The following is a 24,754-nucleotide window of genomic DNA, read 5'->3' as shown; positions in this document are numbered from 1 at the left end:
GACATCTGACCAACCAGAGCAGAGTAGGCTCTCTGAAAGAGGGAGAATGGATTTAGTATTAGAGTGAACGGATCCTTGAGCGAGTCATTTGTGACACTGAGAAAAGGAGGTGGTGCTACAATGTAAATTATGAGAAATATAAAGTGTTTTTTGACCTTGGATGCATGTAAACCTATTGCATGAGACCTCTCAAACAAAATTAGGCACGTTTAGGTAGCATAATAGGTGTACATTAAGTATCAGGCAATCTAGGTCGATCAGCCTGGAGATTTCTGGGTAACTGAGTTCACTTGCCGCTCTCAGTGTGTGTCACTGTAGCCCTCTTCTGGCTGCCGGCAGTGAAGCGCGTCCTCTTACAGTTAAAGGAACAAAATCAACCTCAGAGTGATAAGAGTAACTCAACAATGCTTCATAACACCACCCTGTTGTTGATTATTTTCAGCATGTCTCCAAGTGTTTTACTCCTTACTAATACTAATTGTTTGGGGTTTTTTTCATGTGGTGTGTCTTTCTACGTTTCATATTTGGAAAAACGTTTCCTTATACATATATTTTAAAGTGACATTAGGATAGAAAAAAAAGATGCTTCGATATTATGTGTTTGTGTACAGCTCTGCAACCTCATGTGTCACTGTGCTTCTCTAGTGCAGTAATACACTGCAGTGTCTTCTGTCCTCATGCCGTTCATGTGCAGATACACCTGCATCTTACTGTTGTCTCTGGAGATGGTGAAGTGGCCATTAACTGCACTGGAGTAATGTATGCTATTACTGGTGTCTGAAATAGTGCAAACAAATTCCAGCCCTTTTCCAGGTGCCCATCTGATCCAAGCCATCCTAGAGCCACCAAAGTTAAATTCTGAAGCTGTGCAGGTCAGTTTGTGAGACTGATCAGGTTTGATGATCACTCAATCAGTGTCTGACTGCAGGAATCTGAAATACACGAACACACAAAGATAGGTGTTAAAGTTTATTTAAAAATGTTTTTGTAAGTTTCACACTGTCAAGTCAGTGACTGCTATTTTTGTAGTCATTTTCTAGCATGCCTTATTACTCCTGCTGCCTTTATTGCACTGTGCTACACATAAATATGAACTTTCCTGATACTGCTCATTTTAAAAACAATCTTTTTCAGTGTCAGTTATTTAAGTTCTCTATAAAACCACAACAACTTTGTATAATTGTAAAAAATTATAAGCAGAGTATGTTATGTAAGTATGTGTTATGCGCAATGTTATAATGCTTATCACAGGGTGTACAGATTCACTGAAAAACAGGTTCAGCATTACTTGAGACACCTCCATTGACAGTGACTCTCCAGGATCAGAATGTGCACACTTTTTACACTTTCTTACATTTCTTTGGTGTGATATATAACACATGGGGATTATTAAAAATTACTAGAAAAAACTTGAGACATTTACTTTTGCATTTGAAATGAAGAAGTAAAATCTGAGTGCTGAGTGTGAATGGATGATGTTTATAATAAATGTCTCTCTGGTTCAGTTTCCTCTTGAGGGAATATTTACAGCTCATGAGGTCGTGCTTGTGTAAGTTTTTGTACAGCTCTGGAGTCTGTTGTGTCAGTGTGAGTGTCGTGCACAGTAATAAACAGCCGTGTCTTCAGCTTTCAGACTCTTCACTTCTAGGTACAGAATGTTTTTATTGGTGTCCTTAGTGATGGAGAATTGGCCCTGCAGAGACTGAGCGAATATTGTGCTAGTGCCAGTGTCAATGCGCCCGATCCACTCCAGTCCTCTTCCTGGTTTCTGACGGATCCAGCTCATGTAGTAGCTGCCCATTGAGAATCCGGAGACAGTACAGGCCAGAGTGACTGACTCTCCAGGTCTCTTCACCACAGAAGCAGAGGAGGTCAGGGACTGTCCATAAGAATCTGGAAGAGAAGAGTATAACTAGGTAATGTTATGTTATAATGTTTATCGCGACAGAATGGTTAATTTTCCTAGTAATCATCACATGAAAAAATCTGAAACTTACATGAAATTAGCACAAATAAAATACAATGTCCTAACATCATCCTTCTGAGTTCTGCTTCACCCAGATTTAAAGTGTATGGGAGTGTTATCTATCACAGAGCACACTGGAAACAAGAACATGCTGTTTATACCCGACTCTATTTGAATAGGGAGTGTCCATGACCACTATGGATGTATTAAATCCACAATCACAGGCTGTTCAGTGTATAGAGGAGTGGATGATTATAAGGTTCTGTGTAGAACCCTACAACAGAATGTTCCAAGTAGAAACTTTTTTTTTTTTGTAAGAACATTACTTATTTAATGAACAATTGATTCATTTTTATAATATTTTTCTCACCTGAAGTGTGTTTTTATTTAATTTAATTTTTTGCATATGATTTATTTCAAATGATTCTTTTTTCCCCCTTGGATCATGTTCATTTTTCACAGGTCATTATTCACATGATCTCACATGTGTTTACTTGAATTCTCATGTATAATTTCAGGGCATAACATGTTGAAATGTACTCTCGCAGGTTTTTCATATGTGATCACATATTACTTATGTAAAGGTGCATAACTGTGTCAACCTTTTAGAAACTTGTAGTTCTTCTGATTCTGGTTATGTAGTGTACACTAAATGTTTTACATGAATAATGTGTACTCTCAGCCATAAGATTAGTTTTCCTTGTGACTGGGGTGATGTATTACATTGCACGTGTTAACTCTTAAGTTTGCTACACAAGACAAAAAAAGATAATATCTAGGTCGCAAGTCTCTGATACATTGCAGTGGTCTGAATGCGTCCGCAACAACCGCCCACTTTTTTAGAGGCTAGATCCTGGAAGATAATGGCCAGAGAGGAGTGAGAGAAGCAAATGCGTTGACAGAGACAGGACAGCAACAAATGCGCGTGCATACTAGCACGCATGCACGCACACACACACACACACACACACACACACACACACTAACACAAACATACTAACACACAAACACTCTCTCTCTACACTTATGTTCCATAGTTTGTTCTTTTGTTCTCTGTTGATTGTTTAAATGCAGATGCTGACAAGTTTGTGTTGTTAAAATGTTGAGAAAATAAAGACAGTCAACTGTTGGAAAAATGTTGGTGGGTTTGTTTGGGGTTTTTATTGGTATGTGAGATTTTGTATTGAAAATGACAGGTTCTGTGTTATTGTACCCCTCACAGGACTGGGACATGCTGTTTCATCTTGAACGCAGGTTTTATATAATATAAACAGAACAGATTTTCAAGGAGAGGTGTGACTCACAGTTCTCCATGTAGTCTGAGATTCAGGATTTCCCTTCATTGTAATCAGATCCGAAGTAACTAGTAACGTGATACTTGAGTAGTCTTCTCATTGGATACTTTATTACTCTTAGTCAAGTAATTATTAACATTATTTCTTTTACTGTTACTTAAGTAGCCTAATTATTTTTATAAGTAGTTTCACTTGTATTTGAGTAAACATTTTGTCTACTTTACCCACCTCTGAATATCAAAAACTCATTTTATAGAGACTTTAAAATGTTCTAGCTGTAAATAAAAATGTCTCATCTGAAGCTAAAGTACAAAGTAATTTGAAAAATGTATTAAAATTGTATATATTTTTTAAAATCAATCTTTGATTAAAATTTTTTCCAGAACTTTGATAGCTCTTGGTCATGAGGATGCTAATTGTTTAGGTATACAACCTAATAGACTCTGGGTGAACTTTATTCAACTATTTATGTGACTAGTCAGCAATTGGTTTAACCAGAATAATTTTGAAAAAAAAAAAATCTAAAGGACCATTCAGTGCTCTCTCTCTCTCTCTCTCTCTCTCTCTCTCTCTCTCTCTCTCTTTACATATAACTTTTTATAATTACTTTATTTTCTGTACATTCATGATTGAAATATATCCATATATCTAGGCATTGAGGTGTGATGTGGACATTACTCAGTCAGTTAAATGTAGCTAGTTATTATTTAAATATAGAACTAAATTGTTATGAATATGATGTTTTTGTGCAGCGCTGCAGCTTGTCGTGTGAGTGTGGATCACGAGCGCAGTAATACACAGCTGTGTCTTCAGTCTGCATGTTCTGTCCCCGTAAGGTCAGAGTGTTACTGGAAGTGTCTCGAGAGACAACAAACTTGTCTTTAAGTGAATCTTTCTTATAAATATCCCCATTATAATAAATGCTGTTGATCCATTCTAAAGCTTTTCCTGCAGGTTGTCGAATCCAAGCTGTTCCATAGTGGCTGCTGCTATCAGTGATAGAAGCTCCAGACACTCTACAGGTGATGGTTAAAGTCTCTCCTGGCTTTATAACCACTGAGTCTGGCTGGATGAGCTCAGTAGCACAGAACACATCTGTGAAAAGAGAAAAAGAAAAGGGTCATATGTGGAACTGAAAGGATCAGATGAAGTAATAAAGCTTAAATCCAAACACTCACAGGGGGCGAGAGCCAGCAGCAGCAGTGGAGCTGAAGCAAACATGTTTGTGTTGAAGGAGGATTAATGAGAACCGCTTCCTCTCTAGATAAGCACGGTGCTAATATTACAAGAGGAGGTGGAGATTTGCATAAATATTACAGAGAATCAGTGTTGAGTGCAGCTCTGTATCTGTTAATCACAGTCACATCGCATTTTGACTCTATGTATTTAATATCAATTTAATGTTGTAAATAATGTAATTATTTGTTATAATTACTAATAATATGAATAGTTTGTGTTAATTTGAGTATTTTATATTTGAATAAATAAACAAATAAATACAGTACTGTGAAAAAGTATTGGCCCCATCCTGATTTCTTATGTTTTTGTGTATATCTCAGACCAAATTTCTTCAGAATTAAAACAAAATCTAAGATAAAAAAAAAACACCCCTGAGTAAATGCAAAATACAGTTTTAAAATGATAATATTATTTGTTGACACAAAAAAGTTATCCAATACTAACTGGGCCTGTGTAAAAATGTATTTGCTCCTGTAGTTACTAATTCCGTAAATCTAGGAAACTGCATTCATAATGGAGTTCAGCTGGACTAGACACAACCAGGCCTGATTACTGCAAACCCTGTTCAATCAAATCAACATTTAAATAGAACTTTTTCAACAGCACAAACTTGGTTAAAAGGTCTTACCCAGTAACACACTATGACAAAGTTCAAAAGAAATTCCAGAAATGATCAGGAAGAAGTTGATTGAAACATTAGTTTGGGAAGGGTTACAAAGCTATTTCAACGGCTCTGGGACTCTAAAGAACCACAGTGAGAGCCATTATCTCAAAATGGGGGGAAAAAACTCGGCACAGTAGTGAACCTTCCCAGAAGTGACCGACCTTCCAAAATTCCTCCAAGAGCACAGCAACTACTCATCCAGGAAGTCACAAACGAGCCAAGGACAACATCAAAGGAATTACAGACCTCTCTTGCATCAATAAAGGTCACTGTTCATGACTCCACTATCAGAAAGACACTAGGGAAAAATGGCATCCATGGAATAATGGCGAGGTGAAAACCACAGCTAACCCAGAAGAACATTAAGGCTTATCTGAATTTTGCCATTTTTGGGATAATGTTCTGTGGAGTTGAAAGTGGAACTGTTTGGATACAGGGGTCCCGTTACATCTGGTGTAAAACAAACACACAATTCCACAAAAATGACATCATATTTACGGTCAAGCATGGTGGTGGAAGTGTGATGGTGTGGGGATGCTTTGCTGCTTCAGGACCTGGGCAACTTGCAATTATTGAGGGAAACATAAATTCTGCTCTCTACCAGAAAAACCCTAAAGGAGAATATTCGGTCTTCCCCACATGAAAAAATACTGTAGTATATTTTAGTATTTACTGTGGTAAACTGTAGTAAATTATAGTGCATTGTATTACATTATAGTATTTACTACACTTTGTTAATAATATCCTACAGCATACTGTAGTAATAATTATAGTGAATTGATAAAATGTAGTAAATACTGTAGTATACTTTAGAATTTACTACAGTAAACTGTAGCAGATTGTGGTATACTGTAATATATTATAGTATTTACTAAACATTGTTAATGTAAATGTAATGTGAAAATCTTTAAGTTTTATTTTATAGATATAGAAGAGAGGGTGTTAAAACAAATGCTGTGAATTACTGCTTCCATATTTGCCACTCTCACACAGTGAAATATTACAGTGTTTTCAGAACAGCATGTAGTTAAAACTTATTTATTGGTGTCATTAAAACTGGGCTCAACATTTAATAATATAATCAAACTGTGCAATAGAAAATGACCGAGTCAAATCATTTTCCTTCTTGCATAGTCTGCCCTTTAGAGACTTAGAAATAAATGATTGATAAGATTCTAGATTAGGTTTTTTAAATTATAAAACATAATTGTAAATCTAGTGACAAGATGACAAAAATCTAAAATCCTTAAGCAGCTTCACACTGAAACTATTCTCTTCTTCTTCTTCTTGATATGCCTGGGTGTGATATTGCTGTTATTATTTAGAGGATGCCTCTGCTCCTAGTTATGAGAGATAATATTTGTGCATTTTCTCATTTCATTTGTTTCTTTTAAAAGCAAGTTTCATGAGTTTTAACTCAGTAGAAGAGAGCTACTGCCCTCTGTAGGTGCAAAAACATTTACACTTTGTTTCTCTTCTTGCAGATGTGTGTTTTGTACTGAGCTGAGTGTGTGGAGCTTCTATCACTGATACCAACATCCACTTTACACAACTCAGATTCAACAACCTGCACAAAAGCTTAGGAATGGATTGACATATTATTAATGATGGATTAAGGGTATACAGCAAGAAGTTCCTGTAAAATTAGTCTAAAATGCCTATCCAAGGCATACCCAAAACTAAATGAAAACTGATTTGAACCATTTGGAGTACATGCATGGTTTTTGACTCTTTTGAATGGGGACACTCTGAAGTTTTGTCTCCATAAGTCAGAATCACAGTAAGTACTGGTACTGAGTAATAGAGGTTTGAACACACTGAAACAAAAGGGAGCTGAGAACTATTAGTTGGAAAACACAATGAACACAGCATGAAGCCTTTCCTAGTCCAAGTTCAAATTGGATAACAATACCAAATAAAATGAATATTTTACATGTGGTTTATAAGGGTATGTCCATGTGTTTTTCTACAAAATCCTTTTGGAGACTCCAAAGGGCCCATGGAAACCATGTACACATAAGTAGTATAAAAAGGCTGCTACTCTTTATTTTTCTTATAATTATCATATCACATATCCAGCAATCTACAAAATGTATATTTATATGTATTTTCATATATACATTCATAATTGAATCCTTTGTGAACTTTTATGTGCTCATGTGCCATTGTTTACAGAGCTTGTTCCGCAGGGACTTTTAAGCTGAAGTGTTGAAACACACCCGTGAAGCAAGATATTATTCTTTTCAGCAGTTCACTGGCTACATAATCTATAAGTTATCGCCACATCTGCCATTATGCAGCTCACGGTTTTCACATAGGAAAGGGGTAAGGAGCTTGCTGAAGCACAGACTCATTGGATTGTGAAGCCTGGAGAAAGGATATAGAATAGAAGCTACTTTGGTTCAAATGAGGTGTCAATCGATAGGTCTGAGCCCAGGGGCCATTTTGAGCTCTGGCATTTAGGTGTGTTCACTCACACACTGCGTAGAGAAGGAAAACCAGGAGGTCTTCTGAGATGATTTGGAACGACACAGCAGCAGTTCTTGTGGATTTATTGATGTAAAATATGTTTTGGACTAAATATTTTTTACATAATTGGATTGTTTGGACCTTTGGCAGTGTAACAAGACTGTTATTATCGGGATGTTATTGTTCAGTAGACTGTTATCTGACTTCAAAGGTGAGTCATCTCCGTTTGGTGTTGTTTATATTATGGTGGTCTTGATTGTAGATGCTGTTGTGATTGAATCTTTAAACGGTATGCACCAATCACATCACAAGATTCGTAGCTTTCCAATGGTATATTGCATGAGTATATACGTACTACGTACAGCTGTGTAAATGGCAAAATTCTCCTAATAACGTTGCATGAAAGGACGTTAAAAATCCGCCAGTGGGCCACTGAAACGCCAAGAGGTGCTCAGCTGCTGTCCTCCTCCTCCTCCTCCTCCTCCTCACACACACACACACACACACACACACACACCACTCCCTAATGTAAGAGACATTGCATAAAATGTTATCAATGGCTACATGAACTTGAAGACTCAGGGTTACTAGTTTATTAGTTAAAGATCTTTCTCTTTGAAAACTGAATTATTTTAAAAATTAGCCTGGAATAAAACACTAATGTATCCCTGTGATCAAGTGATTAAACCCTAACATTTTCATTTTGTGAAAATGCAATGGACACTAAATAAGCATAAAAAAAAACAAATAAATAGTTGAACAATCATCCAAAATGAACATTTCTTAATAAAGTAGTAGGTGCTGTGGTCAGAAGGTGCTACATTACAAAAAAAAAAGAAAAGAAAAGAAAAGAAAGCAAAATCATGTAACATTGTTGATATGGTGAAGGTTTGTGTGAGGAGTAGGGATGTAGGGATGTTAATAAATGATTTGTAATGAACAGATAATGTGATCTGAACAGATACTAATACAAATAGGAGGATTGTTTTTAGAAATCGTGCAGGAAATCTGCTTGAGACTAGGGGTGTGTATTGGGACTGGCATGCCTATTAATTTTATTTGTTGAGCTCTGCTGCCTCCTTCAGTTGTCTCAAATATTGCACCTCAAACTATGAGAACAGACTGTGTGTTAAACACAACACACTGCTGGAAACAAACTGTATTATTCTTGAGTCCACTGACTAAACATATTACAATTGTTTATTAAATATTCTATACAATGAAAAGAATAATAATGGTTCAATGGTCTTTTTGCAGAATGTTTATTTGATTTAAAAATGTATAAATTGTATTATTCCTGACATTCTAGTTCACTGATTAAACATTTATTCCAGTTGTTTATTAAATATTCCATACAATGTAGAGATTAATAATGGTTCAAAATCAACAGTCTTTGAAGAATGTATGTTTTATTTTAAAAATGTCTACTGTGTGTTTAAAAATGTCAAGCAATTACAACTTCATTCCAGTGGAAGAAAGTAAAAGTGTGAATGAGATGGTTTATTAGTCACACTGAGAGGATGTCTCTAACATGTCTCAAAGTTTTTGTAAGGAGAATCCACTATTCTGTGTCACTGTGCCACTTGCACAGTAATACACAGCTGTGTCTTCAGTTTGCAGATTCTGTCCTCCAACTGTTATTGTGTTAGTAGCAGTGTCTCTGGAGATGCTGAACTTATTTTTCAGTTTGTCACTGTAAGCTGTACCCCCACCGCTATAGATGTATCCAATCCACTCCAGAGCTTTTCCTGCAGGTTGTCGGATCCAAGCTGTACCATAGCTGGTAACTGAATATGAAACCTTGCAGTTGATGGAGAGACTCTGGCCTGGCTGGACTGTCATGGAAGCAGGCTGAGTCAGTTCCTCACCATGCACATCTGTGGAGGAAAACTCATGGTGATATCTCACACAATATATGCTGCACATTTATTGTTATTGTAGTAAATGAATGAATTTGATAAAGCACTCACAGGAAGCAGCTGCCAGCAGGAGCAGTAGAGATGTAGAGAACATGGTGTGTGTTGTTTGTACTGGGATCTTCTCTGTTCTCCAAAGTTTAACAGAGTCCATCACATCATATAAATAGAGTGATATCCAACCCTGACGTTTGTATTTGCATATCTTATGATGATGGGGGGAGTATTTAAAGATATTTAAATCATGATGAAGAGATTTATCTTATGGAGGATAAGTGGATTTGTATTGGAACATATGCCTTTTTTTTTATCAAATACTATAATTTTAAATAAAATATTGAAGTGTTTGAAATATAGCATGATCATTATTATCCATGCTTGTGGATATTGGGCTCGTAATCACTGAAAAATTATACCTCTCTTAAAAATCATGACAAAATGTTCTCACACTTTCTCACACATGATCACATAAATTCTAATTTGTTGAGGTGATTATTGTTAGGTAAAAATACTACAGTATAACAAGTTCTTGTAAGTGATGTGATTATAATAGTTTGTATAATGCACAGAAATGTTAGAGATGTAGCATTATTATGTTAGAAATATGGTTTAAAATCTACATTATAAACATTTCAAAATAACTTTAAACTCTGTTGTGATTTGTCTGATTATATTTTATGGTTAGACTTTGATAGTTAACTGTTGCACTTGTGGACTAATAGGACTTTGTATGAGGTGTTTTTGTACAGGGATGTTGATCTGTTTCACTGTGGTTGACGAGCATAGTAATACACAGCTGTGTCTTCAGTCTGCATGTTCTGTCCTGTTAATGTTACTGTGCTGCTGGATGTGTCTCTGGAAATCTGAAACCTGCTTTTCAGTTTCTCACTGTAGCCAGTGCCACCACTACTACATATCCATCCGACCCACTCCAGAGCTTTTCCTGCAGGTTGTCGTATCCAGTTTGTACAGTAGCTGCTATCAGTTAATGAATATCCAGACACTTTACAGGTCAGAGTCATTGACTGTCCAGGGGTTAATACTGTGGATCCGGGCTGGATCAGCTCAACACAGTGAACACCTGTTAAAGAAAAGATCATTTAAATGCCGTAAAAGAAAAATGTGCCCAAAAGCCGTATTATATGTCAAATGTAAAAACACTTACGGTGTACGGCTGCCAGCAGCAGCAGCAGTAGGGATGTAGAGATCATGGTGTGTGTTGAAGCAGAATAAGTAAAAGATCTTGGTTTTCATTGCTTAAATATATAACAGGGGAGGACATTTGCATAGAGACACTCCTTATATTAGGGTCAAAACATGAAGGATCCCTCTACATGTGAAACTTCCCCATCTCTTGAACATCTCTAATCTGTGAGTATATATATATATATATATATATATATATATATATATATATATATATATATATATATATATATTGTTCATGTTTCAACAAATGAGAAGTTTAAGACATGTTTTCAGGTGAATTTATATAAAGAGAAGTCACTACTATATAACCGCATTAAGTACAGAGTAAAATACTTGGGGTGTGTTATAGGAAAATAATCATGGACCAGGAGATGTGATGTAGTGGAGTGTCAGGAATTGTACAGGTGGTGGACACAAGTGCAGACAATTTATTGTGTAAAGTGCAAACAAAATTGAGAAAATAAGACCCATTAACATGAAATGTGGATATGATAGAGAGAGACACATCAACAAACAACTGTAACATAAACTTGAAAGTGAGATGCTGACAAATTAGAACTTAAATATTGGTGCTAACAAGGCATAAGGAGACACAGGTGAAAGTGATTAGTGAGGCATGAAGTGTGCTGGGGCTGCTGAATAGTGTAGTTCTGCTCCCTTGGGCGCTACCATGACAAGTTACTGTTACCAACCTGCAGATACTTATAGGTAAAGAAGGGTAAGATGGATATCTGATATTTTATCTGGCCATTACATTTTTCCTTTATTTAGCTTTTTAAAATACTACAATCTAAGTAAGGAGAAGCACAAAAATCATACATCAAACAAATAGTAAAACTATCGATATATGACAAACTGAAAGGATCAGATGAAGTAATGAAGCTTAAATTCAAACACTCACGGGGGCGAGAGCCAGCAGCAGCAGTGGAGCTGAAGCAAACATGTTTGTGTTGAAGGAGGACTAATGAGAACCGTTTCCTCTCTAGATAAGCACTGTGCTAATATTACAAGAGGAGGTGGAGATTTGCATAATTATTACAGAGAAGCTGTGTTGAGTCCAGCTCTGTAGCTGTTAATCCCAGTCACATCCCACTCTAGAGAATTACATAAACACAAATATTTCTCATGTGTACAAATTTCTTGATAAATGCAAACTTTTTAAATTTTATTGTATAGACATAGAAGAGAGGCTATTAAAATACAGTAACTGCTGAGAATAACCGCTTCCATAATTGCCACTCTCACACAGTGAAATATTGCAGTGTTTTCAGAACAGCATGTAGCTAAACCTTTTTATTGGTGTCATTAAAGACAAAATTATTTTCATTCTGGTATAGTCTGCACTATAACTGAATAATTGCTGATTTCATCTTGAGGTTCTACAGTAGGTCAAGTTAGACATCCACCTTCTCAGTCACTACTGACTTTGTATTGTGGAGATCAGGTTTAGGGGGCATGTCACTCTGTGTAATCACCCAACACCAATGTCACTGATGGGTTGCATGAATCTACAGTCTGGGCTGAACCAGATGTAACCGGTAAATTCACAAATCCAAGAATCCATCTGAACAGCACACACCCTCATTTTCATCTGAATGAAATTTAAAACATCAGTTTGAAATAGCAGTTGAACATTTTATACACACAGGACGAAGTTCTGCAGATTTATTTAACTCTGTGAATTAGACAGAACGTGTGACTCTGGTGTGAATATTTGAGCTTCACTTAAAATAAATGAAGTTGTAAGTGAATGTGAAGTTTTTGTACAGCGCTGCAGATGTTTGTGTCAGTGTGTTCTCCGAGCACAGTAATACACAGCTGTGTCTTCAGTCTTCAGGTTGGTCATGTGCAGATACACCTGCTTCTTGCTGTTGTCTCTGGAGATGGTGAATCTTCCCTGAACAGACTGAGAGTATTGTTTAGTACTACCACTCGGAGCAGAAATGAATGAGATCCACTCAAGGCCTTTCCCTTGAGCTTGTCTAATCCAGGATATAACTGCATCACTATCACTAATCCCAGAGTAGGTACAGGTGAGTTGATGAGATCCTCCAGGTTTAAGAACCACCGGCTCAGACTCGGTTAGTGTCTGACATCCGCAACCTGTCAAATACATTTAATCATTTTATAATCTTTCAGAATTACACAATTTATTTTAGGGATACATGCACAAATAAGCTGTTACTCACGGGTTATGGTCAATAATATCAAAATAAAACAGTTAATGATTTGTGGTTGCATGGCTGTTCCTGAAAAAAGTCTAAACTAAGTGGAAATAATGCAGCTGGAGTCTGTGCTTATAAAGGGAAAATCTCATTTGCATGTCCAGCCTCTAGAGGAGTTACTATAAAAATATTCTGATATTCATATAAAACATCAATTACAGCAATATAAGTTGCTCAACATAACTTCCTCTGTAGAGGCTAAGTGTGTGAATGTGGATGTGTAAAGCTTTCATGTTTTATATTATACTTGGCTTTGTTTCATAACTTTTGTTAAACAAAAACAAACTAAATACTTATGTGAAACAAATGCATCTGTCAAATTAGATATTTTTCTCTATTTTGTTGCAGAGTTTGCAGAGCCGTTGTGATTATTTGGTTATTCAGGATAACTACAGAACAGCTTGGATTTACCAACTGAAATAAAACAGTTTGCTTTGGATAATTGTTCGGCAGTGTGTAGCATTGATGGCTCACAGCTCCAGGGTCCCAAATTTGATCCTGAGCTCAGGTTATTGTCTGCGTGGAGTTTCACATGTTCTCTCTGTATGTCTGTGTGCGTGTCTTCCAGGTTCTCCAGTTTACTCCCACCTCCCAAAAATATGCTGGTAGGTGAATTGGCTAATGTAAATTGCCCCTGGGTGTTAATGAGTGTGAATATGGCGTCACATCCAGGGTGTTTTAAAAACGCAGGACTGCATTGAATAAACATACTTTCCAGGTAACTAAAGAGACAACTTCTGTGCTCTGTCATACCTGCAAATGGGGAGATTTAGATGCAATTTATCAGAGTAATTTAGAGAACTGGAATATGAAACTCATTAAAGCTGTTAAAGCCAAACGCACAGTATACAGATACAGACATTATGTGTGATCAGAAATGATATCACCTGTCCTTTAGAGAGTCTGAATGCAGCAGTAACACATCACCTCCTTCAAGAAAACATAGAGTATAATACACATTCATTTGTCTCTGGTTTGTAATATAAAGAATTGTAATTGAGCAGTTTATTAACCACAGTAAGAGGGGATCATATTCATCATTTACATAAATGACAACAGTAATTTGTTCAATAAAATGCTGTGTGAAAAATGTGTGTGTGGTTTTAGTACAGCTGTTTCCTCAGCTCCAGTCACTGTGGCTTCTCAGGCGCGGTAATAAACCGCGGTGTCCTCTGTCCTCAGACTCTTGGCTTCTAAGTACTGTGTGCTTGCTGAGACGTCTTCTGTAAAGATGAGCTGGTTTTTCACAGACTCTGCATATTCTGCATTATTATTACCAGTACTCATCCAGCCAATCCATTCCAGAGCTTTCCCTGGTTTCTGTCGGATCCAGTGTATGTCGTTACTTGTCATTGAATATCCATTAATTTTACACGAGATCTTCACAGTTTCTCCAGGTCTCTTTACCACAGCAGGAGACTGGTCCAGTCTGATCTCAGCACTGCAAAATCCTGCCATATAAAACAATCAAAAATAATCATTAATGCATTAAATAATATGCTCACTAGTAAACATATAAAGAAATCTCAGATACCTCGTGTTAACATGAGTATAAAAATGCACTGCTGAATGACGCTTCGCCCCATAATCAAACTCTGTGATGTTTAGAAGTTCTGTAATTCAGTTTGATGATATGAGCTTTAGCTGAGCAACAAGATGATTTTATGTAGAGCAAATAATAACAGGATGGATTTGCATAGACTTCCTTTTAACCAATAGAGTCAGGTCTATAATATGAACCTCCACAGGCTGATTTTGCATGTGTCAAGGATGAGAGCGATGTTACATTTTACTGTTTGCCAATTCAGCTTAGTAGTTGTATCATGTTACAAAGTTGAAAAAGTCTTCAAACAGTTTAATAAACAAACAAACAAACAAACAAAGACACTAAGACAACTAGGCAAAATACTGTGGCTAAGGCTAAACATAAACTATGAAACAAACCATGGTACAGGGATTGACACTCTGTCCAGGGTGTACCCCGCCTTGTGCCTGATGCTCCCTGGGATAGGCTCCAGGTTCCCTGTGACCCTGAAAAGGATAAGCGGTATAGAAGATGGATGGATGGATGGATGGATGGTACATGGACAAAGGTCAAGATAGACAGGAAGCAGTATAAACAGTGGCTATATATATGAGTGCTTGTTAAACAGAAAGGTGCAGGTGGTCATGTGACAATGTAGTATGGTGCAGTGGCTGCTGGGAAATGAAGTCCAGAGTTACCCAATTGATATATGACAGGTTGTTTTTAATAATTGGTGTACATGCAAGTAACCATCAAAGTTCTTATTTAGATTTATTCATTTCCTTCACTTTAGAGATGGTTGTTAATTATTAATGAGCATATTTTATATAATGAATAAATAAACTCAGAATGTTTTAATTGGCAACTGAACACTTTTTCATTCAACATTTACATGTTGTCTTTTATATTTACATAAGCTGTCTAAATTGATCTGTTGTGTGTGTGTTATTGCTGTTATTATTTAGAGGATGCCTTTGCTCCTAATACTGAGAGATAATACTTGTGTCTTTTCTCATTCCAGAAAATGTTTCCTTTAAATTTTTCATGAGTTTTACCTCAGTAGAAGTGAGCTACTGCCCTCTATAGGTGCAAAAACATTTACACTTCTTTTCTCTCCTTGCAGATGTGTGTTTTGTACTGAGCTGAGTGTTATCTTTGAAATACAGAGGGGTCTCAGCCATGCATGCTCATTTATACCAGGCGTCCCTGGGGACAAGTGTACTGCAGAGAGCGGAAATGAACAGGGATGTTTTTGTACAGGGCTGCAGTGAGTTTGTAGTGCCATGTGTCTTGCGCAGTAATACACAGCCGTGTCCTCAGTCTGAAAGTTTTGTCCTCTTAAATAAACTGTGCTGATGGATGTGTCCTGGCTGAAACTGATCTTGCTCTTCATCGTGTCTTTGAGATTAGTGCTACCACCGCTACACAGATATCCGAGCCATTCCAGTGCTTTCCCAGCAGGTTGCGTATCCAGCTAATACAATATCTCGACACTGAGATCTTACAGATGGAGAACGACTCTCCACGTTTCACGAGCACAGAGGCTGACTGAGTGAGATCCACACTACCAACACCACCTGTGAATAATAACAATAGAACATCATCAAATGTCTTCAAATCATTTTCACAACCAGGTATTAAATCTAAACTCATTCAGACAACATGGAGACTTACAGAATGCAGCTGTTAGCAGCAGCACTGATGAGAGCATCTTTGTTTAATATAAAACTGAAGTGAATTAAACTGCTCAGCTGCTCTCCTCTTTCCTCACCACACACACATACTCACACACTCACACACAGACCTCCTTAATTTAAGATACATGAGTGGAGGATTTGCATAAAATGTGTCATCAAGTACTACATGACCTTGAAGACTCAGGTTTACAAATTTATTAGTTGACATCCTAACCTTTTGAAATCTCAGTGAATTCATCTTAAAATTAGCCTGAAATAAACAAAACATTAACGTATCTCTGTGATCAACGGATTACACCGTAACATTTTTGTTTTGTGAAAATCCTAAATACACGAACAATCATCCAATACAAAACTTTCTCCCTGAAGTAGTAGGTGCTGTGGTCAGAAGGTGTTAATTACATTTCTATAACGGCGGCTCTGACAGTAGTTCCAGCTGCAAGGTTTACAGAGAGGCTCTCACTCTAATATGTTTGAGTTTCTATACAATTTACACAGGGACTTATATAATGGATTCTTTATTTTTATTTTAGTGGACTCTTGATATTTATGTGGATAAATATATTAAAACAAACAAACAAACATGTAGCATTGTTGATATGGTGACGTTTTGTGTGAGGAGTAGGGACGTAGGGATATGAAAACATTTTTGGGAACAGATAATGTGATCTGAACAGATACTAATACAAACAGGAGGATCGATTTTTAGGAATCTTGCAGGAAATCTGGTTGAGACTAGAGGTGTGTAATGGGACTGGAATGCATATAAGTGTGTTGTTGAGGAACCGTCAGAGCCACAATTCCCACATGCTGACAATGCTGACATTTCTACATGTGGGCTTTTTCCCCCCAGTGTTTCCAGTGTTTTTAGGAGCACATTAAGGGTTCATATAAATAAATAAAAAAGTTCTAGTTAGGTCATTCCTACTTTAGGGAAAAATCCAGATACACATATGGATATATGGAGCAGAAAACAGATACAGATGGTATTATCCTGTCTATGAATTACAGTTGAAGCAGCTTCAGTTAGTTCAGTTACAAAATGTGAGTGGTTTTGCACAGCTGCTTCCTCAGCTCCAGTCACTGTGGCATCTCGGGCGCAGTAATAAACTGCAGTGTCCTGTGTCCTCAGACTTTTGGCCTCTAAGAACTGTGTGCTTGTAGGGATGTCTTCAGAAACGAGAAATTGTCCTTTCATGCAGTTTGCATATGTGAGTTCATCAGTTGTACCCGAGTTCACATATCCAATCCATTCTAGAGCTTTCCCTGGTTTCTGTCATATCCAGTGCATGAGATACTCAGTCATATCAAAGCCATTTATCTTACAAAAGATCTTCACATGTTCTCCAGGTCTCTTTACCACAGCAGGAGACTGGTCCAGTTTGATCTCATCACTGCTCACACCTAGAAGATAAAACATAACAATCAAAGATAAACAACATATTCTCAGTGAAGACATATAAAGAAGTGTCAGGTACCATGTATTAACGTTATAACAAAGATGCATTACTGAGCGACCCTCAGCCCCATAATCAAGCTTTTTGATTCAGTTGTGTGAAATGAGCTTTGGGTGAGTAAGAGACAGATTTTTATAACAGTATGAATTTTCATAAACACCCTTCAACTAATAGATTTCATAGTTTCATGAATCCTTCAAAACAAGTGAGCTGCTGCCCTACAGATGACTTTAATTCCAGCAGTTTGTAGTAGTGATGCTGCACAAAACATTTACATTTTATTTAATCTCTGGTCAGATTCTGTGCTGCAAAACAGACTCACTGTTTATAAATTCAGGAAATTAACCATCGATCTGTAGTGTTCCTGCAACTTCTGTCACAAATAGCAGCAGCTACTTTACAACAACTTCAATTCAAATTAATTTTTAAATGGACATGTGAGACAGCAATATGCAAGTAGGCATGCACATACATGTCCCTCTTTTTAAACAATAATCAGATTATTCTGCAAATATAGAGATCTTAATTAGTGCTAAATAATATTACAAAATAATGAAATGAAAGTGATGAAATAATAAGGAATAAGTAATAAGGAGAGGGAAAAAACATGAATTGAAATAACATCAATCTTTGTCCTAGAGCTTATTTGCCTCAAGTCTCCCTGTGCTTGTATTTGTCTAAATGTTCACAAAACTCTTGCTAACAATGTATTTACACTTTGTCCTTTCATTTCCATATGATCATAATCCATGATTAAATGCTGTAATGCGTTCGTCATAATTAATTCCATTGGATTATTATTAATCAGAAAAAGCTTGAGGAGTTTGCAGACATGTTTGCAATGAAAAAGTAAAATCCGAGTGCTGAATGTAATGATGTTTAAAATAAAGGTCGCTGGGGTTCAGTTTCCTGCTGAGGGAATATTTACAGCTCATGAGGACGTGCTTGTGTAAGTTTCTGCACAGCTCTGGAGTCTGTTGTGTCAGAGTGAGTCTCGTGCACAGTAATACACAGCGGAGTCCTGTGCACTCAAACCAGTCAGCTGCAGATACACCATGTTTTTGGAGTTGTCTCTGGTAATTTCCAAACGTACCTCAATGTGTTTGGCATATATCATTTTACTGGCATCATACCAGATAACCCCAATCCATTCCAGTGCTTTTCCAGCTTCTTGTCTGATCCAGTGCATGCCATAGTCACCAAAGTTAAACCCAGATCCTTTACAGGAAAGACTCAGAGTTTCTCCAGGTTTTTTCACCACTGCACCAGTGGGAATAGACTCCAGACTTTGACACTGAATACCAGCTACATAAAAGAACAACAATAGTGTATTAAAAAATACTAATGTAAAATATATTTGAGATTCAGCATGAGAACTCACTGATGAGGCTGATTAGTAGTTTGAATTACTGCATTTTGTTTAGTAAATGTCACATTATACTTTTTTCAGTTTATAGTTACATTTAGATTATCCTGCTGATGACAGAGCGGTAAAGGAGAGTTGTTCTTTATTATTACTTTTTATTTATTTTGCTTTTGAAAATGGTACACATCCTGAGTTAATCTAGATAAGAAAAACAGAAATAATCATAAATTATGCAAATAGTGAAAGCAGCTGATTAAAAAAAAGACAAAATCCAGATGTGTATCAGATAATGAGTGATACTGAATGTCTCATGAGAATGCAATGATGGGAGGTGAAAGTCTTTGAAAAATGGGGAGGAGCTTCTTGGTGTTGAGGATATGTGACTTTTTAGTGAAACAACACTTAAAGGTACTGGTTTATCTCTGACTGTTAAAAAGTGATGATATTGAAGACTGCTTTAAAAAATGCTAAATAAAGTTTAAACATAAACAATTACACATGTTTTGAAATTGGATTATGTGGAGCGCCCACCACACATGTCTCTGTGTTAGGTGTTTTCATAGAAATGATAACGTATTAGAATAAGTGCATTAATATAAATTTTTGATTTGCCTTCTGGCTGGAACTACTGTCACAGCTGCTGTTATAGAATTAATCAACACCTCTGACCAATCAGATTTGAGAATTCAGCAGTCCTGCGCTGTAATGCAAGGTAAACACCAACCAAATCATAATATTAATTCATTTTCTGAAAGTATTTCACATTTATCTACAGTCTTGATTCCAGGTGTCATGGCTTCCACAATGATACAGTGAACTTTCTCTAATTTATTCATTTAGTTAAGGGACACAAAGACTTCACATAATATAATATGAATAATAAACAGATTTGAAAATATGCTGTTATTTAACAATACAAAAGGTATAGTCACTGGTACAGTATAATGAAGCTTTTTGTAAGAAGATGTTTTTGTAATATTTATGGAAGTAGTTTCAGTGTCAGCATTTTTCAACAGTCAGTAAGTCTTCAGGACAGAGGAGTTTGCTCTTTCTAGATTCTGGTTTCTCAAACTGCTACCATAAAAACACTAAATAACAAGTAAACTATCATAACTGCTGGAGTAGCACACCTACAATAAAACTCTTTTAGATTTCCAATCTGCTTGCTTACCATGCACAACTACTTTACAAACCAAAGCAAAAGGCAATATTGTATTTATTTTAATGTAAAAAATAATTAATTTTAATATATACATCACAACCCCTGCTAGATAGAAACAATTGTTTTTATACATGTTAGTCATAATATGCACTATTCTTGAAAAAGTGTCATTGAACACATTGAGACTGTACACTGTTTCACTGCCCTTAAGAGTTTTCTGTACTGGGTGTTTTTGTACAGGGATGTAGTTGATCTATCTCACTGTGGTTCACGAGCGCAGTAATACACAGCTGTGTCTTCACTCTGCATGCTCTGCCCTGTTAATGTTACTGTGCTTCTGGATGTGTCTCTGGAAACCTGAAACCTGCTTTTCAGTTTCTCACTGTAGTAAGTGCTACCGCCACCACATATACATCCGACCCACTCCAGAGCTTTTCCAGCAGGTTGTCGTATCCAGTGTGTACAGTAGCTGCTATCAGTTAATGAATATCCAGACACTTTGCAGGTCAGAGTCATTGACTGACCAGGGGTTAATATCATGGATCCAGGCTGGATCAGTTCAACACAGTGAACACCTGTTAAAGAAAAGTTATTTTAATGTTGGAAAAGGAAAATGTGCCCAAAAGCTGTATTATATGTCAAATGTAAAAACACTTACAGTGTACGGCTGCCAGCAGCAGCAGCAGTAGGGATGTAGAGATCATGGTGTGTGTTGAAGCAGAATAAATAAAAGCTCCCGGTCTTCATTGCTTAAATATACATCGGGGAAGGACATTTGCATAGAGACACTCCTTATCTTGGGGGAAATTTGATGGCTTCTTCTATGAGAAAACCTCTCCATGTCTCAAAAATTTCTAATCTGTGATTTTAAATATATAATTATTTGGGATATTGTGCGATGTCTATTTTTTTTAAATATAACTTTCAGTTCCATTAAATTTTATGTTTAATCAGAAGCTTGGTTGAGTTTATGGACTGTCAGATGTTTGCAGGTGAATAAGCAAACACACTAGAATATGACCACATTAAGTAAGGAATAAAACACACCATGGTTTCATTTCTTGTTACTGGAAAATAAGCAGTGACATGGTGGTGGGATGAAGCAGAGTTACAGTTACCACCATAAAGTTCATTTAAAAAAATGCAGCTTCTTACCGAGTGCAAAACTCTCCATACTGATTTTTTTTACCCTTATTGTTCTATAAGTATCAGTGTTTTCAGAGGCTTTAACTGCTTTCTTTATTGTTTGCACAGAGTGTACTGAATTCATATAAATATAATAATTCATATCAGACAATTCCACTGTAAGATACACTGTTTATTTAGAGATTTACAAATGACTGCATTAACTTTTCTTTCTCTATTCATTAATTTATTGATGTTAGAAAATAGATTTCTGTTTTTTTACTCTATCCTCCTTTTTTTCTTAAAATGCCTCTGGAGGAGAAAAGTAGACAGATTAAGCATTCATTGGCCTATCAAAGCATAAATCGCACAAAAGTACAAAAATCAGAACCATTAATGTAAATTTATTGTTGTGTTTGTTTGTTTGTTTGTTTTTGTTAAATTATCTGTTTACCATGTTTGGTATTTGGAGGAAACCTTGCATGAAGCCAGTAGAGTATTACGGACTAAACACTTTGCCACTTCCTCTGTTCTAACAGCAGACTAATAGTAATAACTGAATTAGTTTTTGTTAAATGATTACCAAAGTGTCTAGGCTGAAGTGTTTGTAACGTGGAAATTAAGGTATTTTTGTGCATCACTGCAGCTTGTCTTGTCAGTGTGGAACACGAGCGCATAAATACACAGCTGTGTCTTCAATCTGCAAGTCCTGTTCCTGAAAGGTCACCGTGTTACTGGACGTGTCTCGAGAGCTGACAAACTTGTTTTTAAGTGAATCTTTCTTATAAATATCCCAATCATTATCAATGATGTTGATCCATTGCAGAGCTTTTCCTGCAGGCTGTCAAATCCAAGCTGTTACAAAGTGGCTTCTGCTGCAATGATTGAAGCTCCAGATACTCTACAGGTGATGGTTAAAATCTCTCCTGGCTTTATAACCACTGAGTCTGGCTGGATGAGCTCAGTAGCACAGAACACATCTGTGAAAAGAGAAAAAGAAAAGGTTCACATGTGGAACTGAAAGGATCAGATGAAGTAATAAAGCTTAAATTCAAACACTCACAGGGGACAAGAGCCAGCAGCAACAGTGGAGCTGAAGCAAACATGTTTGTGTTGAAGGAAGACTAATGAGAACCACTTCCTGTCTAGATAAGCACAGTGATAATATTACAAGGGGAGGTGGAGATTTGCATAAATATTACTGAGAAGCTGTGTTGAGTGCAGCACTGCAGCTGTTAATCACAGTCACATTCCATTTTGGCTCTATGTATTTAATATCAATTTAATGTGGTAAATAATGTAATTATTTGTTATAATTACTAATAATAAGAATGTTTTTTGTTAATTTGAGTATTTTATATTAGAATACATAAACAAATAAATACAGTGCTGTGAAAAAGTATTTGCCCCATTCTGATTTCTTATGTTTTTGTGTATATCTCGGACTAAATTGGTTCTGAAATTAAAACAAAATCTAAGATAAAAAAAGGCAACCTGAGTAAACACAAAATACAGTTTTTAAATGATAATGTTATTTATTGAAGCAAAAAAAGTTATTCAATACTAACTGGGCCTGTGTAAAAATGTATTTGCCCCTGTAGTTGCTAAGTCCCCAAATCTATGACACTTCATTCATAATGGGGTTCAGCTGGACTAGACACAACCAGGCCTGATTACTGCAAACTCTGTTCAATCAAATCAACACTTCATAGAACTTTTTCAACAGCATGAAGTTGGTTAAAAGGTATTACCCATTAACACACTATGACAAAGTTCAAAAGAAATTCCAGAAATGACGAGGAAGAAGTTGATTGAAACATTAGTTTGGGAAGGGTTACAAAGCTATTTCAAAGGTTCTTGGACTCTAAAGAACCACAGTGAGAGCCATTATCTCAAAATGGGGAGGAAAAAACTCGGCACAGTAGTGAACCTTCCCAGAAGTGGCCGATCTTCCACAATTCCTCCAAGAGCACACAACTACTCATCCAGGAAGTCACAAACAAGCCAAGGACAACGTCAAAGGAATTACAGGCCTCTCTTGCATCAATAAAGGTCACTGTTCATGACTCTACTATCTGAAAGACACTAGGGAAAAAATGGCATCCATGGAAAAGTGGCGAGGTGAAAACCACAGCTAACCCAGAAGAACATTAAGGCTTGTCTGAATTTTGCCATATTTGGGAGAATGTTCTGTAGAGTTCAAAGTGGAACTGTTTGGAAGACAGGGGTCCCGGTACATCTGGTGTAAAACAAACACACAAATCCACAAAAAAGATATCATATTTTACGGTCAAGCATGGCGGTGGAAGTGTGATGGTGTGGGGATGTTTTGCTGCTTCAGGATGTGGGCAACTTACAATTATTGAGGGAAACATGAATTCTGCTCTCTACCAGAAAAATCCTAAAGGAGAATATTCGGTCTTCCCCACATGAAAAAATACTGTAGTATATTTTAGTATTTACTGTGGTAAACTGTAGTAAATTATAGTGTAATTTACTACATTATAGTATTTACTACACTTTGTGAATAATATACTTCAGCATACTGTAGTAATAACTATAGTGAATTGATAAACTGTAGTAAATAATGTAGTATACTTTAGAATTTACTACAGTAAACTGTAGTAGATTGTGGTATACTGTAATATATTATAGTATTTACTAAACATTGTTAATGTAAATGTAAATGTGAAAATCTTTTATTTTATAAAAGATGTTATCAAAGAAAAGTTTTATTTTATAGATATAGAAGAGAGGGTGTTAAAACAAATGCTGTGAATAACTGCTTCCATATTTGCCACTCTCACACAGTGAAATATTACAGTGTTTTCAGAACAGCATGTAGTTAAAACTTATTTATTGGTGTCATTAAAACTGGGCTCAACATTTAATATTATAATAAAACTGTGCAATAGAAAATGACCAAGTCAAATCATTTTCATTCTTGCATAGTCTGCCCTTTAGAGACTTAGAAATAAACGATTGATAAGATTCTAGATTAGGTTTTTTAAATTATAAAACATAATTGTAAATCTAGTGACCAGATGGCAAAAATCTAAAATCTTTAAGCAGCTCGACACTGAAACTATTCTCTTCTTCTTCTTGATATGTCTGGGTGTGATATTGCTGTTATTATTTAGAGGATGCCTCTGCTCCTAGTTCTGAGAGATAATACTTGTGCATTTTCTCATTTCATTTGTTTCTTTTAAAAGCAAGTTTCATGAGTTTTAACTCAGTAGAAGTGAGCTACTGCCCTCTGTAGGTGCAAAAACATTTACACTTTGTTTCTCTTCTTGCAGATGTGTGTTTTGTACTGAGCTGAGTGTGTGGAGCTTCTATCACTGATACCAACATCCACTTTACACAACTCAGATTCAACAACCTGCATAAAAGCTTAGGAATGGATTGACATATTATTAATGATGGATTGAGTGTATAC

At 36.4% G+C, this 24,754-nt stretch overlaps 6 gene segments (V, D, J or C); all 6 read right to left on the bottom strand.

Annotated features, from left to right (window-relative positions):
* Positions 1-1,401: 1,401 nt before the first annotated feature.
* LOC128623509 (Ig heavy chain V region 914-like) lies at positions 1,402-2,077 on the bottom strand. The segment is given in 2 exon segments: positions 1,402-1,893; positions 1,998-2,077. Coding segments are annotated over 2 exon segments (351 nt in total).
* A 1,768-nt stretch (positions 2,078-3,845) lies between these two features.
* On the bottom strand, positions 3,846-4,948 carry LOC128623451 (immunoglobulin heavy variable 4-39-like). The segment is given in 2 exon segments: positions 3,846-4,356; positions 4,440-4,948. Coding segments are annotated over 2 exon segments (411 nt in total).
* A 2,545-nt stretch (positions 4,949-7,493) lies between these two features.
* On the bottom strand, positions 7,494-10,066 carry LOC128623431 (Ig heavy chain V region 914-like). The segment is given in 2 exon segments: positions 7,494-9,510; positions 9,604-10,066. Coding segments are annotated over 2 exon segments (441 nt in total).
* A 247-nt stretch (positions 10,067-10,313) lies between these two features.
* On the bottom strand, positions 10,314-10,760 carry LOC128616858 (immunoglobulin heavy variable 1-3-like). The segment is given in 2 exon segments: positions 10,314-10,630; positions 10,715-10,760. Coding segments are annotated over 2 exon segments (363 nt in total).
* Positions 10,761-14,126: 3,366 nt separating this feature from the next.
* On the bottom strand, positions 14,127-14,853 carry LOC128616849 (immunoglobulin heavy variable 1-3-like). The segment is given in 2 exon segments: positions 14,127-14,434; positions 14,518-14,853. Coding segments are annotated over 2 exon segments (360 nt in total).
* A 5,595-nt stretch (positions 14,854-20,448) lies between these two features.
* LOC128623480 (Ig heavy chain V region 914-like) lies at positions 20,449-21,387 on the bottom strand. The segment is given in 2 exon segments: positions 20,449-20,765; positions 20,849-21,387. Coding segments are annotated over 2 exon segments (363 nt in total).
* Positions 21,388-24,754: the final 3,367 nt, after the last annotated feature.

Source organism: Ictalurus furcatus, chromosome 2 (assembly GCF_023375685.1).
Source record: "Ictalurus furcatus strain D&B chromosome 2, Billie_1.0, whole genome shotgun sequence".
Lineage (NCBI taxonomy): Eukaryota > Metazoa > Chordata > Actinopteri > Siluriformes > Ictaluridae > Ictalurus > Ictalurus furcatus.
The sequence above is the reverse complement of the archived record's forward strand: the minus strand, read 5'-3'. Positions and strand labels throughout refer to the sequence as shown.